At 44.2% G+C, this 20,017-nt stretch overlaps 1 protein-coding gene across 8 annotated transcripts in view; it reads left to right on the plus strand.

Annotated features, from left to right (window-relative positions):
• Nucleotides 1-20,017, plus strand: part of LOC137383199 (katanin-interacting protein) — a 234,788-nt gene that overhangs the window by 126,866 nt on the left and 87,905 nt on the right. For 7 of the 8 annotated variants that reach the window (XR_010977350.1, XM_068055677.1, XM_068055676.1 and 4 more), the window contains 2 exons: nucleotides 7,662-8,405; nucleotides 12,073-12,281. Coding sequence is in view for 7 of the 8 variants with exons in the window: in XM_068055677.1 (XP_067911778.1) it covers nucleotides 7,662-8,405; nucleotides 12,073-12,281 (953 nt within the window). In the remaining variant the exon portion in view is untranslated. The remainder of the gene's footprint in view (nucleotides 1-7,661; nucleotides 8,406-12,072; nucleotides 12,282-20,017) is intronic. The other variant, XM_068055679.1, reaches the window with a different exon arrangement.

The following is a 20,017-nucleotide window of genomic DNA, read 5'->3' on the forward strand; positions in this document are numbered from 1 at the left end:
TCTTCACTCATATGTCCTCGGCCATGGCTTTGCAGGTCAGTGACTTGCAATATGGACCAGCCTGTGGACCCCCCGGAAACCCTCACGGACCTCACATTGAGAACTACTGGGTTAGAACTACTGTGTGCAGTTTTCAGTGCCCCATTATAGGAAGGGCATTAAAGGCATAGAAACAATGAAGCCAAGATTCACCAGGCTGATGTCAGGAATGGGAAGCAGTATTACGAAGAGAGACTTCAGACACGAACAGGCGAAGAGGAAATTTTATTTAAAATGAATGCTTTGAAACGAGAAAAACTATTTACTGTGGTTGGGAAATCAGTGACAACTCATCTTCAATTTCAAATTATTATAAAGAGTGAAGAGAGAGAGAAATTTCTTATTAGCAAGGCGTGGCAATACAAGAACTGATTGAGGTATCTTTTAGGGTAACATTGGATAAATATTTGAAGCAGAGGAAGATACATGACAGAGAGCAGAGCAGTGGATTAACTTTGAATTGCTCTTGCAAAGATCCAGACACAACAGGCATGATGGGGCAAGTGCCTCATTCTGTACTGTGATTTGCTATGGTTCCCACCACTTAGTCATTGTTCAAGTCCTTCCGAAGCAATCTGTTCATTCTTCCAACTGGTTTTGACTCTCTTGCAATAACAGGCTGTACTTGTACTGTTGAGAAACAGCATTTTAAATACATTTGCCGTTAAGAGAGCCAAATAGCAAGAAAGGAGAAAACCAAATCCTGAGGAAGGTCTGTGGGAACGAAGCTGCACAGGAAATGGGAATGGCTCTGTGTAAGCCAGGCTGTTGAAGAAAGGAGAGGGAGTGGATCAAGCCAGGGAACATGGAAAGTAGGTTGGATTGGACTGGGCCACAGAGAGAAGGATGGGGGAATGAGTCAAACCAGGTTGCTAAAGGGAACACTGAAATGAGTTAGATCATCAGAACTTCAGCACAGACATTGAGTGCCGCTAAATAAAAGTAGGTAAGAGCCAATAATAAAAATTAAAAATGCTGGAAATACTCAGCAGGTCAGGCAGCATCTGTGGAGAGAGAAGCAGAGTTAACGTTTCAGGTCAGTGACCTTTCATCAGAACTGGCAAAGGTTAGAAATGTAATAGGTTTTCAGCAAATAAAGCGGGGGTGGGGCAAGAGGTAACAAATGGGAAGGTGTTGTTACGACAGAGGGTCACAGAGAGTAACTGATCAGAAGGTCATGGAGCAAAGGCAAAGGGTGTGTTAATGGTGTGGTGAAAGACAAAGCCTTAGTGCAGAGAGGGTTTTAAATGACAGAACAATGAACAGCCCTGACCAAAAGCACAAACATGAAAAAAAACAGTGGGCAGGCACATGGGTAAAAAAATGAATGATGAAACAAACGAAAATAAAATGTAAAAAAAGGAAAAATAAAAATAAAAAAGGTGGGGGGTGGGGGTGTCAGTCATGCTCTGAAATTATTGAACTCAATGTTCAGTCCGGCAGGCTGTAGTGTGCCTAATCGGTAAGTGAGATGCTGTTCCTTGAGCTTGCGTTGATGTTCAATATTGGAACACTGCAGCAAGCCCAGGACAAAAATGTGGGCACGAGAGCAGGGCGGTGTGTTGAAATGGCAAGCAACAGGAAGCTCGGGGTCATGTTTTCAGACTGTGCGAAGGTGTTCCGCAAAGCGGTCACCCAGTCTACACTTGGTCTCCCCAGTGTAGAGGAGACCACATTGTGAGCAGCGAATACAATATACTACATTGAAAGAAGTACAAGTAAATCGCTGCGTCACCTGAAAGGAAGACATACAGGCTGGTGAAATTTAGAAACATGACAGATGAAAATTAATGCAGAGAAGTCTGAAGTGAGAGCAGACGTGTTTCCTCCGTGCCCAACAAAGTGCTCAATAAACCCAACCCCAACCAGCATTGATGCCATTCCCTCCGCCACCTCCCCCCCCCCAGTTACTCCTCACCTTATCCCTTCGCTATCAGGGTCCCCCATGATCTTTCTCACTCACTGCACCCACCTACCTGCTCTCACAGGCTGCAGCCTTGTGAAGCAGGCTTCCTGCCTGGTAGACCTCCTCTCTGTCAATCATGCTACCTATGGGCGTGAACCCAACACAAAAAAAAATTAAAGGAACCCTGCAGTTAAAAACTGCAGGATATTTGGGAAACCCATTCTTCCAGGTTTCCCAACCTCTCAAATCTCCACACGGAGCTTGCCTACAGGCTAAAATCCAGTCCTGTAGTTCTGCAATAACTGATCCAATTTTTTGAGGTTTCTAATCTAAGAATTGCATTTGCATCATGTTAACCAAAGGTGAGGGCAAAGGAGATTGACAGGTTTTAGTGTAAAGTGTAGCTTAAAGTTCGAATCATAAGATAGTTACTGATGAGGGCATTCAACCTATCCAATTTCATTCATCCTATTATTGTCTTCCCTTTTCAGAATCCAGTTCTTTTTGTTGAAACATTCCATGGATTTCTCTCCATAGCTCTCATGGAAGTCAATTCCATCAATTCTGTTAAGAATTTCCTATCCTAAACATACTTTACAGACCATTGGTCCAACTTGTCTAGCTGATGCTTACGCTCCACACGACCCTTTTCCAATTCCAGTTCATCTTACCTTTTACCCTTCTATTCCATTCTCCCTCGTGTGCTTATCCAGCTTTCCATTGGGAAGATCTTACAAAAGATATAATGAACAAAATGTCACTTAGATTTTGAGGGGCAAAAAGCTGATGATGAAGTAATACTATCATGTTCAGAACCTGAAAATTATTCCAGACATTAAGGGTTTGTTTATTATTTTTTTATTCATTCATGGGATGTGGGTATCGCTGGCTAGGCCAGCATTTATTGCCCATCCCTAATTGCCCTTGAGAAGGTGGTGGTGAGCTGACATCTTGAACCGCTGCAGTTCATGTGCGGTAGGTATACACACAGTGCTGTTGGGAAGGGAGTTCCAGGATTTAGACTCACAGACAGTGAAGGAACGGCGATATAGTTCCAAGTCAGGGTGGTGTGTGACTTGGAGGGGAACTTGCAGGTGATGGTGTTCCCATGTATTTGCTGCCCTTGTCCTTCTAGTTGGAATAGGTCGCGGGTTTGGAAGGTGCTGTCTAAGGATCGTTGGTGCTTTGCTGCAGTGCATCTTGTAGATGGTACACACTGCTGCCACTATGCGTCAGTGGTGGAGGGAGTGAATGTTTGTAGATGGGGTGCCAATCAAGTGGGCTGCTTTGTCCTGGATGGTGTTGAGCTCCTTGAGTATTGTTGGAGCTGCACCCATCCAGGCAAGTGGAGAGTATTCCATCACACTCCTGACTCGTGCCTTGTAGATGGTGGACAGGCTTTGGGGAATCAGGAGATGAGTTACTTGCCGCAGGATTCCTAGCCTCTGACCTGCTCTTGTAGCCACGGTATTTATATGGCTACTCCAGTTCAGTTTCTGGTCAATGATAGCCCCTAGGATGTTGATTGTGGGGGATTCAGCAATGGTAATGCCATTGAATGTCAAGAGGAGATAGTTAGGTTCTCTCTTGTTTGAGATGGTCATTGCCTGGCACTTGTGTGGTGCGAATGTTACTTGCCACTTATCAGCCCAAGCCTGGAGATTGTCCAGGTCTTCCTGCATTTCTACATGGACTGCTTCAGTATCTAAGGAGTCGCGAATGGTGCTGGACATTGTGCAATCATCAGCGAATATCCCCACTTCTGACCTTATGATTGAAGGAAGGTCATTGATGAACCAGCTGAAGATGGTTGGGCCTAGGACACTACCTGGAGCTCAGATGATTGACCTCCAACAACCACAACCATCTTCCTTTGCGTTAGGTATGACTCCAACCAGTGGAGAGTTTTCCCCCTGATTCCCATGGACTTCAGTTTTGCTAGGGCTCCTTCATGCCATATTCGGTCAAATGCTGCCTTGATGTCAAGGGCAGTTACTCTCACCTCACCTTTGTGTTTTGTATTTTAAAACAGCAAATAATGTTTGATACTCAGACGGCTGCTGGCCTTGAGGTAAAAGGGAATACTACTTATTCTGCGGCAAAACCTCACTATCTGCCTGTAAACAACCATAGTTGCATTCATTCTATTGGGTTTACAATGAAAGTCACTAGTGAAGAAAGCTTCACTTTCGGCCATTTTGATGTCAGCAAAACTGCATGGTCTGGGAGAAACTCTTTTTTATTCCCTTTTCTACTGTAGCAACAATGGAAAAAGCCTGCTTCAATAGCTTTCAGTTAAATGATTTAATTGGTAGTTTAGCATCCAGCAAAATGACAGCATTTATACTGGGGACATTACCACTACGACTCTGGATTGCTCGTCCATGGCATTACCAATACACCACTGCCTCCTCCTAAATTTAGAAATGTCACAGGACTAGCAATCCAGAGGCCCAGGTTAATGCTCTGGGGACAAGGGTTCAAATCCCACCATGGAAGCTGGTGGAAATGAAATTCACTTCATAAATCTGGAATTTAAAAAGCTAGTCCCAGTAATGGGGACCATGAAAACATTGTCGATTGTTGTAAAAACCCTCTGGTTCACTGATGTCCTTTAGGGGAAGGAAATCTGTCATCCTTACCTGGTCTGGCCTACATGTGACTCCAGACCCACAGCAATGTGGTTGACTCTTAAATGCCCTCTGAAATGGCAAGCTGCTCAGTTGTACCAAGCCCCAAGAAAAAAGTCTCAAAGGAATGACACCAGACAGACCACCCACATCAACCTAGGCACCAGTAACGACAATGGCACATCCAACCTGTCAATCCTGCACAGTCATCCTTATGAACATCTGGGGGCAATTTGAGAGAGCTATCCCATAGACTAGTCAAGCAATAGACTGACATAGTCATACTCACAGAATTGTATCTTACAGACAATGTCCCAGACACCACCACCACCAACATCCCTGGGTATGTCCTGTCCCACAGACAGGACAGACCCACCAGAAGTGGGGGCACAGTGGTATACAGTTAGGAAGGAGTTGCCCTAGCAGTCCTCAACATTGACTTCGGACTGCATGAAGTCTCGTGGCATCAGGTCAAACATAGCCAAGGAAACCTCCTGCTGATTACCACCTACTGCCCCACCCAGCTAATGAATCAGTACTCCTGCATGTTGAATTGCAGATGGCAAGGGCACAGAATGTACTCTGGGTGGGGGGCTACAACATCCATTACCAAGCGTGGCTCAGTAACACCACTACTGACCGAGCTGGCTGAGTCCTGAAGGACATAGCTGCTAGACTGGGTCTGCGGCATGTGGTGAGGGAGCCAACAAGAGGGAAAAACCTACTTGACCTCATCCTCTCCAATCTATCCAATGCAGATGCACCTGTCCATGACAGTATGTTGTGTGGCACCAGCACCGTGCTAAATGGGATAGATTTCGAACAGATTTAACAATTCAAAACTGGGTATCCATGAGGCGCTGTGGGCTATCAGCAGCAGCAGAATTGTATTCAACCACAATCTGTAACCTCACGGCCTGGCATATCCCCCACTCTACCATCACCATCAAGCCGGGGATCAACCCTGCTCCAATGAATAGTGCAGGAGAGCATGCCAGGCGCAGCACCAGGAGGTGTCAGCCTGGTGAAGCTGCAACACAGCACTATATGCATGCCAAACAGCAGAAGCAGCATGTGATAGACAGAGCTTAGTGATCCTACAACCAATGACATTACATTGAAACAGACATGTAGATGTTCTACTGGACTCAGTTAAAATTACGTACTTGGATTTATTTAACTTGCTTTTGTTGAAGTGCATTGGGATCTTTCTTTAGTTTTAATATGCTGGCGTAGAGTTCCGCTTTGGCCGCAGTCAGTTATCCAGGTGCAAATTATACCCTAAATTGCAGTTTCTGTGAGATTCCATTCAAACTTATTTGCGTATTGCTATTGGCAAAATCTGCCATGAACTAGCACAATCGAGCAGTACTTGAAAATGTATTTCTTTTTAAACTTTGCTTTAAAAAATATTCCTTGATACGTTTCAAAGTGGTGACTTCATACAGTTTGATTAATACAGCTGAAAATGTATTTATCACAAAAACTAAAGCATTTTCAATCAGTGTCAGTCCACCAGCTGTGGGAAACCTGATTTTAAATTACTGACAGTGACTTTTTTCAAAAATGTACAGAACCATATTGGAGTACAGAGGTCAGTTTCTTGGTCATTTTAAAAAAAGGTTATATTCAAAAGCTTTTAAAACTTCCCTATTAGGGTCCTTGTGTCCAAAAAAGCCCATAATTTTTAGAGCCGCCTCAAATGCCTGGTTAGAAGCAAAATTAGTGGAAATTTCCAGTGGTGATTAATCCATCTGGGGAGGCGAGGCCAGTTTTGCAGGTGGGACCGATTTCTAGCGCGATCTTTTTTAAACTAATGCAAAGAGCGTGGAAACTTGATCTGCACTGAACATAAATTGCATGTAAAATTCTACGAACCTTTGCATGGGTTATGCTGATTTCAGCTGAATTGCACCAAAGAAACCAATGCAGCTGAGTGAAAACTGTATCTAACTATATTGCCTGCTGAGAATAAATTGAAGTTCAAGAATACTGCATTACCCTCTGTTTAAGCAAACATTGGTATTGGTCATCCTCTGCCATTTCCGCCACCTCCAGCGTGATGCCACTACCAAACGCATCTTCCCTTCTCCTCCCCATTCAGCCTTACAAAGGGAATGTTCCCTCTGCGACACCCTGGTCCATCCCTCAATCACTCCCAACACTTGCTCCCCTTCCCACAGCACCTTCACATTGCAAGCACAGGAGCTGCAACATCTGTCCTTTTGCCTCCTCCCTTCTCACCATTCAAGGCCCCAAATAATCCTTCCAGGTAAAACAGCAATTTACTTGTCCTCCTTTCAATTTAGTATACTGTATTCACTGCACATGATACGGTCTTCTCTACACTGGGGAGACCAAATACAGATTGGATGACTGCTTTGTGGAGCACCTCTGTTCAGTTCTCAGTCAAGACCCCGAGCGTACGGTTGCCTATCATTTTAATTCTCCGCCCTACTCCCATTCTGGCCTTTTTGTCCTTGACCTCCTGTACTGTTCCAGTGAAATTCAGTGAGGAACAGCACCTCACCCTTCAACTGGGCACTTTACAGCCTTCTGGACTCAATATTGAGTTCAACAATTTCAGCTCAAAACCAAGGCCGCTTTTTGTTTTAATTTTTGGATGGCAGCTGTGAGTGATGATTCCGCTATTCCCTTTTACACCTTCTCAAGATCCATCTTTAGTTTCTTTATTTGTCGCATTATCATCTCCTTTGGCCTGGCACCATCATCCCTTTTGTCGTTTATTCACTCCTGCCTTCCATCCAATCACTGATCTTCCCTTTTGTTCTTTCCTCTTCCTCCCCATCCCCTGCCTTGTTTAAAAACTATTGCATCCCTAAGTACTACCAGTTCTGAGGAAGGGTTATCGACCTGAAATGTTAACTCGGTTACTCTTTCTACATATGCTACCAGACTGGATGAGTATTTCCAGCATTTTCTGTTTTTATTTCAGATTTCCAGTATTCACAGTATTTTGCTCTTGTATTGGTGTTGGTCACTATTTGAGTCGCAGAATAGATTGGTAGCAGATTGAAATCCATGGCATATAGTATGTCTAGATTCATCTATATGGGCTTTTTCAGATAATCAGAAGCCTTCAAAGATTATGGGGTCTACAAGAGCCAAGTGGCAAAATGAGCAGGATGACACCCTGCTGGAGTCGTGGAACTCTTTACTAAAGTTCAACAGGTCACAGCGAGGTCGTATAGCTAACATGGATTTCGAAGGAGACATTTTTGATGAGTTTTTGCAAGAACAAAGAATTGGAAGAGAAACAGGATTGAAGTCCTTGCACCAGGAATCAGTGCACGAACTCAAGGAGGAGAAGGAAGAACATGCAAGTGATCTTGGAAGAGATGATGATGGAAGTGATGATTTTGAAATTCCAGTTTTGCCTGGTGGCTGTCATTTGGTTATTCATATTACATCAACCTGGGGTGATAGACATTATGTTGGACTTAATGGGATTGAAATATTCAGTTCAAGTGGAGAACCTGTACAAATAGCACAAATAAGAGCAGATCCAGCAGATATTAACATTTTATCTGCTTATGGCAAAGATCCTAGAGTCATTTCAAATTTAATTGATGGTATAAACAGGACACAAGATGATATGCATCTCTGGCTAGCACCTTTCACTCCAGGAAGGTCCCATCTGATCTATATTGACTTTGTAAATCCTTGTCACTTAGCCATGATTCGAATTTGGAATTACAATAAATCAAGAATACATTCCTTCCGTGGTGTTAAAGATGTTGAAATCTTATTAAATGGGAAATTGATCTTTAGAGGAGAAATCGCCAAGGCATCAGGAACGTTAAACGGAGGTAAAGCATGTTATATTTTTTGTTTTGCTCTGTACTGTGTTTAAATGGAGTTGTTATAGCTAGTTGAATAATCTTTCCTGATCCCATTGTTCCTGTATTGTTAGCATCAAGCAAAATAGTATGCAATCAATTTGCAGCTTTGAATTTGGCTACTCATTACATCGCTCATGCAACATTTAAAATTCCACCCTTATTCATCTAACTCAGCTTAGCCTTCTATTCATTTATCCCTTATGTGTTTCTCTAGCTTTCCTTTAGATGGTATCTATGCTATTTTACGCAACTATTCTTTGTGGTCGCAAGTTCCACATCCCAACCACTCTGGTTAAAGAGATTCTTCCTGAATTTCCTATTGGATTTACTGGTGACTACCTTATATTTATGACATTTGTTTTGGACTCCCTAAAACTGGAAACATTTTCTTTATGTCTGCTCCATCAAACCCTTTCATAAACCTGACTGACATTATTTTTAAAGAAAAGCTTTAAAAGGGAATGTTATAGGAAAGTAAATGCCTTTTAAGTGTTTTATTGCATTAAACTCATATCTACGTTCCTGCCAGCGTGGCTGAGTCGGAATGTTGTTGGTTCAAGTCCACTGTAGAGTCTTGAGCACATTGTCTGAGTTGGCGCTTCTGTGCAACACTGAGGGAGGTCTGCATTGTCTTTGGATGAGACGTTAAATCGAAGCCTTGTCTGCTCTCTCAGCAGGATGTAAAAGATCCCATGCTGCTATTTGAAGAAGAGTGGCAGACTTCTGGTGTTTTGACCAAGTTGTCCATCAGCCAGTAGCGAAAGCTGGTCATTTATTTCATTGCTGTTTGTGTCCAAATTGGCATCCACATTCCCTACATTACAACATTACAACTTCAAAGTACTACATTAGCTGTAAAATGCTTTGAAGCATCCTGAGGTTGTGAAAAGTGCTATATAATAACAAAGAAAAAGAAAATTACAGCACAGGAACAGGCCCTTCGGCCCTCCAAGCCTACGCCGATCCAGATCCTCTACCTAAACATGTTGCCTATTTTCTAAGGGTCTGTATCTCTTTGCTTCCTGCCCATTCATGTATCTGTCTAGATACATCTTAAAAGACGCTATCGTGTTCGCATCTACCACCTCCGCTGGCAACGCGTTCCAGGCACCCACCACCCTCTACGTAAAGAACTTTCCACGCATATCCCCCCTAAACTTTTCCCCTCTCACTTTGAACTCGTGACCCCTAGTATTTGAATCCCCCACTCTGGGAAAAAGCTTCTTGCTATCCACCCTGTCTATACCTCTCATGATTTTGTGCACCTCAATCAGGTCCCCCCTCAACCTCCGCCTTTCTAATGAAAATAATCCTAATCTACTCAACCTCTCTTCATAGCTAGCGCCCTCCATACCAGGCAACATCCTGGTGAACCTCCTCTGCACCCTCTCCAAAGCATCCACATCCTTTTGGTAATGTGGTGACCAGAACTGCACGCAGTATTCCAAATGTGGCCGCACCAAAGTCCTATACAACTGTAACATGACCTGCCAACTCTTGTACTCAATACCCCGTCCGATGAAGGAAAGCATGCCGTATGCCTTCTTGACCACTCTATTTACCTGCGTTGCCACCTTCAGGGAACAATGGACCTGAACACCCAAATCTCTCCGTACATCAATTTTCCCCAGGACTTTTCCATTTATTGTATAGTTCACTCTTGAATTGGATCTTCCGAAATGCATCACCTCGCATTTACCCTGATTGAACTCCATCTGCCATTTCTCTGCCCAACTCTCCAATCTATCTATATTCTGCTGTATTCTCTGACAGTCCCCTTCACTATCTGCTACTCCACCAATCTTAGTGTCGTCTGCAAACTTGCTAATCAGACCACCCCCCTATACTTTCCTCCAAATCATTTATGTATATCACAAACAACAGTGGTCCCAGCACGGATCCCTGTGGAACACCACTGGTCACACGTCTCCATTTTGAGAAACTCCCTTCCACTGCTACTCTCTGTCTCCTGTTGCCCAGCCAGTTCTTTATCCATCTAGCTAGTACACCTTGGATCCCATGCGACTTCACTTTCTCCATCAGCCTACCATGGGGAACCTTATCAAACGCCTTACTGAAGTCCATGTATATGACATCTACAGCCCTTCCCTCATCAATCAACTTTGTCACTTCCTCAAAGAATTCTATTAAGTTGGTAAGACATGACCTTCCCTGCACAAAACCATGTTGCCTATCACTGATAATGCCTTTGAAAATATGTTCAGGAAAAGGTTGTGACTGGCCAGTAGAGGCTCTTGTTAGGTGTTCAGTAGGTATATGCCCCTAGATTCCTGGGACTTATTTCTTTTGGGCCTCCTTATCTCGCGAGACAATGGATACGTGCCTGGAGGTGATCAGTGGTTTGTGAAGCAGCGCCTGGAGTGGCTATAAAGGCCAATTTTAGAGTGACAGGTTCTTCCACAGGTGCTGCAGAGAAATTTGTTTCTCGGGGCTGTTGCACAGTTGGCTCTCCCCTTGCGCCTCTGTCTTTTTTCGTGCCAACTACTAAGTCTCTTCAACTCGCCACATTTTAGCCCTGTCTTTATGGCTGCCTGCCAGCTCTGGCGAACGCTTGCAACTGACTCCCACAACTTGTGATCAGTGTCACAGGATTTCATGTCACATTTGCAGACGTCTTTAAAGCGGAGACATGGACGGCCGGTGGGTCTGATACCAGTGGCGAGCTCGCTGTACAATGTGTCTTTGGGGATCCTGCCATCTGCCATGCGGCTCACATGGCCAAGCCATCTCAAGCACCGCTGACTCAGTAGTGTGTACAAGCTGGGGATGTTGGCCACCTCGAGGACTTCTGTGTTGGAGATACGGTCCTGCCACCTGATGCCAAGTATTCTCCGGAGGCAGCGAAGATGGAATGAATTGAGACGTCGCTCTTGGCTGACATATGTTGTCCAGGCCTCGCTGCCATAGAGCAAGGTACTGAGGACACAGGCCTGATACACTCGGACTTTTGTGTTCCGTGTCAGTGCGCCATTTTCCCACACTCTCTTGGCCAGTCTGGACATAGCAGTGGAAGCCTTACCCATGTGCTTGTTGATTTCTGCATCTAGAGACAGGTTACTGGTGATAGTTGAGCCTAGGTAAGTGAACTCTTGAACCACTTCCAGAGCGTGGTCGCCAATATTAATGGATGGAGCATTTCTGACGTCCTGCCCCATGATGTTCGTTTTCTTGAGGCTGATGGTTAGGCCAAATTCATTGCAGGCAGCCGCAAACCTGTCGATGAGACTCTGCAGGCACTCTTCAGTGTGAGATGTTAATGCAGCATCGTCAGCCAAGAGGAGTTCCCTGATGAGGACTTTCCGTACTTTGGACTTATTTTGGACAGATTCCTGGGACTTATTACAACACCCAATTCTATTATGTAATGTTATAGGAGGGGCAGTTGGTTTGGTCTTTTTGATAAACTATTATTTTCAATTACCAAATGATGAAGGTCAGAAGGAATAAAATATTGAGAAATGTAACTACTGACCTTCCATTTCTAATATTTATATTCAGAACCTTCGCAATCTACCAGAGTTTTTTTTGTTAGCTTTGCCAACTATTCCAATTTGTTTCAGTTCAGGAAATATTTCTTCTACACTAACTTGTTGGTTGCATTCTCCATTTTCAGCTTTGGAACAGTTTGGAGATACTATACTTTTCACTACAGATGATGAGATTCTGGATGCAATGTCCCAGTACGATGAAACCTTTGCAGCTAACATTGATTATACTCAGCCACTCACGTTTGAGGAAGAGCTCAATAGACCTAGTACTGCAGATGGTGAAGGAGATGAGAGGCCATTCACACAGGCTGGCTTTAGGATAAAGAATGAACAGGTAAATATGTCTATAGATTCTGCCTTCAGTAAACTAAGCACTGTCACCTTCAAAAATACACTGTAGCTTTAGTACCACATAGACTTGTTAGTAATATTGAAACCCAAGGCTTTAAAGTGGCAGTGACTGCATGGATATGAAATTGTCTATGGCACAGAAAGTAGTAGAACGGTCATTTGTCATCCTGGAGGAAAGTGTGCTGTGGTGTCCCCCAGGGTTCAGTGTTGAGACAACTGGACTTGGATATGCAGGGCAGTATTTCAAAGTTTGCAAGTGATACAAAACTTGGAAATGTAGTAAACAGTGAAGAGGATGGTAACAAACTTCAGGAGGGCATTGACTAGAAAATAGGCAAGACACATAGAAATTTAACACAGAGAAGTGTGATGTGATTGATTTTGGTCGGAAGAATGAGGTAAGATAATATGAACTAAATGGAACAATTTTAAAGGAATGCAGAAACAATGGGGATGTATGTCTTTGGCGGTTGCAGGAGAAGTTGAGAACACTGTTAAAAAGACAGAGGAGATCATTGGCTTTGTAATTAGAGACATAGGGCTGAATTTTGTCCCAGCAGCGGGGGTTCCGACACTGGGCTGGAAAATTGGGGACAACTCCACCTTGGCTGTGTGGGGTCCCCCAGCTGCATTTTTCAGCGCTTAGGCAATTAACTGCCTGGTGCTGGGACTCCTGTCTCTTTTAAAGACAGGAGGTCGCCTCTAAGAGTGGGGAGACTCAGCAATGGACGCTGATCTGCCCACAAATTAAGTGGGTTTGGGGGTCAGTCAGGCAGGCCTCGGGGGATGTGTTGGAGAATGTTGTGAGGGGGGAGGGGGGTGGGTAGTTTCCATAGGGGCAGCCATTGCCGCTGGGGGCCTCTCCGTGGGCCAGAGAGTGCCCAATCAGGAGGGTCCCCTTCCCCTGAGCCTGCAAAGAGGCTGCCTGCTTTTGCAAGAGTGTCTCCCATGTGGCACGGGGCCCACCAGCCACTGGTAAAATGCCAGTGGTGGTGGGAAGAGGCCCTTGATTGGCCACTGAAGGGCCTCAATTGGCCACTGGGCAGGAAGGCCGTCTTCCACCTTTCCTGCCACTGATAAAATTCCATGGCTTCAGGAAGACACTCCACCCCCACCTTCCCTTGCCATCTAATGGCCACCATCTCCCAGCCTGGTCTGAGAAGGCTGGTAAAATTCAGCCCATAAAGTACAAAAGCAAGGAGTTATGCTAAACTTTTATAAATCACTGGTTAGGTCCCAGTTGGAGTACTGGGGCCAATTCTGGGCACTACACTTTCTGAAAGATGTCAAGGCCTTGGATAAAGTGCAGAGGAGATTTACTGGAAAGGTACCGGGGATGAAGAGAGACTGGAGAAACTGCTTGTTCTCCTTAGTCCTGGCCAACATTTATCCCTCAGTTAACATCGCAAAAACTGATTATCTGGTCATTATCATATTGCTGCTTGTGCGAGCTTGCTGTGTGCAGATTGGCTGCTGCGCTTCCTACTTTACAACAGTGACCACAGTCAAATGTACTTAATTGGCTGTAAAAGTGCTTTGCAACGTCCTTGGTCATGAAAAGCGCAACATAAATCTAAGTTTTCCTTTTTTTTCTAAGAGCAGAGAAGGTTAAGGGGAGATTTGATAGAGGTATTCAAGTTAAAGAAGGGTTTTGCTAGAGTAAATAAGGAGAAGCTGTTTCTGGGGCATTATGCAGCAAGCTGTTAGGATTTAGGAATGCACTGCCTGAAAGGGTAGTGGAAGCAGATTCAATAATAATTTTCAAAAGGGAATTAGATAAATATTTGAAAAGAAAAAATTTGCAGGCCTATAGGGAAAGAGCAAGGGAGTGGGACTAAGTGGATAGCTCTTTCAAATAGCCGGTATAGGCATGATGGGCCGAATAGCTTCCTTTTATATCATTCAGTGATTTTAGTTTGTTCACGTGACCTGATGTAGAACTTGCAAATGCCTCCGTAGTATTAAAATAAATTTAAGTACTTACTTGGTGCTATGGATGCCTTTTGGGATGATTTCTCTAGCTTATGAGCAAAAAGTATTTGAGGGTATTGTCAATACAGTGGATTTGGTACCTGACATAGGTGACCTAGGTTTGAATTCAGCCTACAGATATGGAACAAGAATCCCATCTTTTTCCCACCTGTGGATCATGCCGCCCAGAAAGAGGTCATTTGGCCCCATTGTGTCTCTTTTGAAAGAGCTGTTCAATTAATCCTACTCCCCTGCTCGTTCCACATAGCCCTCCATTTTTTCCCTTTTAAGTATCTAATTTCCTTTTGAAAGTTACTGTTGAACAGCTTCCCACCATCCTTTCAGGCAGCGCATTCCAGATCACAATGACTCGCTGTGCAAAAACATGTCTCTCCCGTTTTTTCTGCTAATTACCTTATATCTGAGTCCTCTGGTTACTGGCCCTTTTGCCAGTGGAAACAGATTATCCTTATTTACTCTAACAAAGCCCTTCATAATTTTGAACATCTGTGCTTTATGTAATAAATTTAAGCAATTTATTAGGGATGGAAGTCAATAGTGCACAAGTTTAGAGATACAGCACTGAAACAGGCCCTTCGGCCCACCAAATCTGTGCCGACCATCAACCACCCATTTATACTAATCCTACACTAATTCCATATTCCTACCACATCCCCACCTGTCCCCATACTTCCCTACCACCTACCTATACTAGGGGCAATTTATAAAGGCCAATTAACCTATCAACCAGCAAGTCTTTGGCATGTGGGAGGAAACCGGAGCACCCAGAGGAAACCCACGCAGACACAGGGAGAACTTGCAAACTCCACACAGGCAGTACCCAGAATTGAACCCGGGTCGCTGGAGCTGTGAGGCTGCGGTGCTAACCACTGCGCCGCCACTGTGTCGCCCAAGTCTCGAATGTAGTACAAATTGGTGCTAGCTTGGCAATCTCTTTCTGAGGGCCATAATTAAAGTGAAAATTTGCACTCGTACAGTTGTAGAGGTACCCTTCAAACATTGGGGTTAATATAGATTGTTGGGACAGATTAGGAGGAGATTTACTCTGAATGTGCCACGTACCTCAGCAGACCTGGAGGATACTGTCACTGGACACGTGGATTGGAAAGTGTTCTAACCCTCCAGCACTGGCATATGAATGTAATTTCCTTTCCTACCAATAAAAATATTTTAAAGGATATTAGAACCAATGTGCCACATATACTAATATGGGTGTTTTGCTGAAATTGGCAATATTTGCCAACAATGAATTGAAAAAAAATTGACATTTTGTTAATTCCCATGATGTTGCTTATGGACTCTTTTTTTCTCTATCTGTAAGTTTATTTGCTCATCTCCCATTCTCTAATTTTCTCTGTCTCCCGACCTTGGTTTTTCTCCCTGTTGTCCACTGTCTGATTCCCATGGGCCTTGCACACTTTTTCTCTTTGTTGTCTATCTCTTTGCTTTATTTTCCTTTTCATGTTTTCTAACTGCCTCTTTCTGTAAATCTCTCCCTCTCTTTTATCTATATTTCTTCCATTCTATCCTTTTGCTCTTTTCTTGAATGGAGCCCTGGAGGCAGACTTGGAGACTCCAATCCTGTGATAGCCAAAAAACACTTTCTCATCGGTCCCGAGAATTTAGGTCCCAGAGTTGAAAGGCAGGGTTTTGAGGTGGGAAGTTTCAGAAGAGAAGGAACAAGGGGCGAGTGACTGAGATCCATTTCACCCTCGACCAGAAGCTCTTGCTGTTGTGATGAAACTAGGGGCACAGGTACTGCCTTTTCCAGAAATTTTAACATGAGCAGGTGTAAGGAAAACTGGTCGCTAGGGCCTGGACCTGAGAAGGAGTGAAGAGGTGTCCAGAGCTCAGAGGTCAGCTTGGCCAGCCAGATTTGAATCAGGGAGGCTGGGACCTGAAGCTTTACTACTGATAAAGCCAGGTAAACGTTCCACAATGCCTGACAGTTACTTTATTCTTTTGGACACAAACAATAAAGAATTTTAATGATAGGTAACTTTTGATCTTACCTAGAAGCTGTTACTAAGGATTGGAGACTTTAAAGTGCAGCTTGAATTTTGCACTTTGTCACTAAATCCAGAAACAAAGGCAGGAGTAGTTGATGGGAGAGGTCGAACCTTTGCACTGGGATTTGGGAACCTTTTTTTGAGCTGGTGTACTGCACCAAACCTTTGAGCCTAAAGCAAGAAAGCCCAAGAAAAATCCAGCTGGAACACCTAGGTTAGGTCTTTGAGGGAAGGAGCTGGAAATGCCATGTCTCAGGCAAGTGTGTGGGAGGGAGAGGGTTAGATAGAATACAGGTAGGCCTGAGACATAATCATGAGCATGGTACAGGTGGGTGAGGGAGTGATACCTTCAGGAGCAGAGAGCAGTCGGACCTGCGTGGAAATAACCAGAACCGGGAGCGGATAAATCCAGCGCGGGGCTCGGGGCCTTCACTTACCTTCAGAAGCAGAGAGCAGTCGGACCTGTGTGGAAACAACCAGAACCGAGAGCGGATAAATCCAGCTCAGGGCCTTCACTTACCTTCAGAAGCGGAGAGCAGTCGGACCTATTCCAGCGCGCCAAAGTTTTGGGGAAAAAAACGCCAACAGTGACATCATAGGAAAGCTGCAAGGTGATTGGTTGGTGAGTCACTGCTGTTGGGGAATAGCTCTAAATAGTTGGGTAAGTATCTAAGGTAAGAAAAGCCTACAGTTTATTTTCATATATAGTAAGTAGTGTTTTTTAGGGCGTTCTGTAGTAACGAGTACTAGGGAAGAAGGGCCTGAGAGTAATTGATATTATTTGATATTAAGATCTTCCAAAAGGTTTAATTTAAAGAATTAAGTCATGGCAGGGAGCTCAAAGCCGTGGTGTGCTCCTCGTGCTCCATGTTGGAAGCCCGGAACATTTCCAGTGCCCGGGACTGGCATGTGTGCAGGGAGTGTCTCCAGCTGCAGCTCCTGTAAGCCCGGGTTTTGGAGCTGGAGCGGCAGCTGGGGACATTGTGGAGTATCCACGAGGTGGAGAGTATCATGGATAGCATGCAGAGAGAGGTGGTTACACTGCAGGCTCAGACCCCACAGGCATGAAGGGAATGGGTGACCACCAGGCAGAGCAAGATGACTAGGCAGGCAGTGCAGGAATCTCCTGTGGTTATTCCCCTGCAAAACAGATATACTGCTTTGGATATTGTTGGGGAGAATGGCCTCTCGGGAAAGCAGCAACAGCCCAATTTGTTGCACCACGGTTGGCTCTGCTGAACAGGGGAGGAGTAAAAAGTGTGGGAATGCAATAGTTATAGGGGATTCAGTTGTAAGGGGAATAGATAGGTGTTTCTGTGGCCGCAAAAGAGACTCCAGGATGGTATGTTGCCTTCCTGGTGCTAGGGTCAAGGATGTCTCAGAGCGGTTACAGGAAATTCTGAAGGGGGATGATGAACAGCCAGTGGTCATGGTACAAATTGGTACAAACGACGTAGGAAAAAAAAGGATGCAGTCCTAAAAGCAGAATATAGGGAGTTAGGAAGTAAGTTGAAAAGCAGGACCTCAAAGGTAGTGATCTCAGGATTACTACTAGTGCCACATGCTAGTCAGAGTAGAAATAGTAGGATATATTGGATGAATGCGTGGCTGAAGAGATGGTGTGAAGGGGAGGGTTTTAGATTCCTGGGACATTGGGACCGGTTCTGGGGGAGGTGGGACCAGTACAAACTGGACGGGTTATACCTGGGCAGGACCGGAACTGATGTCCGAGGGGGAGTATTTGCTCGAGTGGTTGGGGAGGGTTTAAACTAAAATGGCAAGGGGATGAGAACCTTTGCAAGGAGTCAGAGGAGGGGGGGATCAAAGACGAAACAAAAGACGTAAGGGGAATAAGAAAAGTGATAGGCAGAGAAATCAAGGGCCAGAATCAAACAGGGCCACAGTGTAAAATAGTGGGACAAGTAATGTTAAAAAGACAAGCTTTAAGGCTTTGTGCCTGAACACATGGAGCATTCACAATAAAGTGGATGAATTAAGCGCGCAAATAGATGTAAACATGTATGATATAGTCGGGATTACGGAGACATGGCTGCAAGGTGACCAGGGATGGGAAATGAACATCCAGGGGTATTCAGTATTTAGGAAGGACAGACAAAAAGTAAAAGGCGGTGGAGTTGCATTGCTGGTTAAAGAGGAAATTTACGTAATAGTGAGGAAAGATATTAGCTCAGACAAGGTGGAATCTGTAATGGGTAGAGCTGAGAAACACTAAGGGGCAAAAAACGTTAGTCGGGGTTGTATATAGACCCCACAACTGTAGTAGTGATGTTGGGAATGGCATTAAACAGGAAATTAGAGTCGCATGCGATAAAGGAACATCTGTAATTATGGATGAGTTTAATCTGCATATAGATAGGGCAAATCAAATTAGTCACAATACTGTAGAGAAGGAATTCTTGGAGTGTATACGGGATGGTTTTCTAGACCAATACGTGGAGGAACCAATGAGAGAACAGGCCATCCTAGACTGGGTATTGTGTAATGAGAGAGGAATAATTGACAGTCTCGTGGTGCGTGACCCCTTGGGAATGAGCAACCATAATATGATAGAATTCTTTATCAAGATGGAGAGTGACGGAGTTGATTCTGAGACTAGGGTCCTGAATTTTAGTAAAGGAAACGACGAAGGTATGAGGCGCGAGTTGGTTATGATGGATTGGGAAACGTTACAGAAAGGGACGACGGTGGAAAGGCAAAGGCAATGGCAAACATTCAAAGAGCGCATGGATGAACTGCAACAATTGTTTATTCCTGTCTGGCGCAAAAGTAAAACAGGAAAGGTAGCCAAACCATGGCTTGCAAGGGAAATCAGAGATAGCATTAGATCCAAAGAAGAGGCATATAAGTTCGCCAGAAAAAACAACAGACCTGAGGATTGGGAGCAGTTTAGAATTCAGCAAAGGAGGACCAAGGGATTGATTAAGGGGAAAATAGAGTACGAGAGCAAGCTTGTGGGGAACATAAAAACTGTAAAAGTTTCTATAGGTATGTGAAGAGAAAACGATTAGTGAAGACAATTATAGGTCCCTTACAGTCACAAACAGGGGAATTTATTATGGGGAACCAAGAAATGGCTGACCAACTAAGTGCATCCTTTGGTTCTGTCTTCACAAAGGAGGACACAAATATCATACCAGAAATGTTGGGGAACACAGGGCTTAGTGAGAGAGAGGGACTGAAGGAAATCAGTATTAGTAGAGAAATGGTGTTGTGGAAATTGATGGGATTGAAGGCCAATAAATCCCCATGGCCTGATGGTCTGCATCCCAGAGTACTTAATGAAGTGGCCCTAGAAATAGTGGATGCATTGGTGGTCATCTTCCAAGATTTTATAGACTCTGGAACAGTTCCTGCAGATTGGAGGGTAGCTAATGTAACCCCATTATTTAAAAAAGGAGGTAGAGAGAAAGCAGGGAGTTATAGACCAGTCAGCCTGACGTCGGTAGTGGGGAAAATTCTAGAGTCCATTATCAAAGATTTTATAGCAGAGCACTTGGAGAACAGTGGTAGAATCGGACAGAGTCAGCATGGATTTACGAAAGGGAAATCATGCTTGACAAATCTACTAGAATTCTTCGAGGATGTAACTAGTAGAGTTGATGAGGGGGAGCCAGTGGAATAGGTTTATTTGTACTTTCAGAAGGCTTTCAACAAAGTCCCATATAAGAGATTAGCGTGTAAAATTAAAGCGCACGGG

The sequence above is a fragment of the Heterodontus francisci genome, chromosome 24 (genome assembly GCF_036365525.1).
Source record: "Heterodontus francisci isolate sHetFra1 chromosome 24, sHetFra1.hap1, whole genome shotgun sequence".
Taxonomy (NCBI): Eukaryota; Metazoa; Chordata; class Chondrichthyes; order Heterodontiformes; family Heterodontidae; genus Heterodontus; species Heterodontus francisci.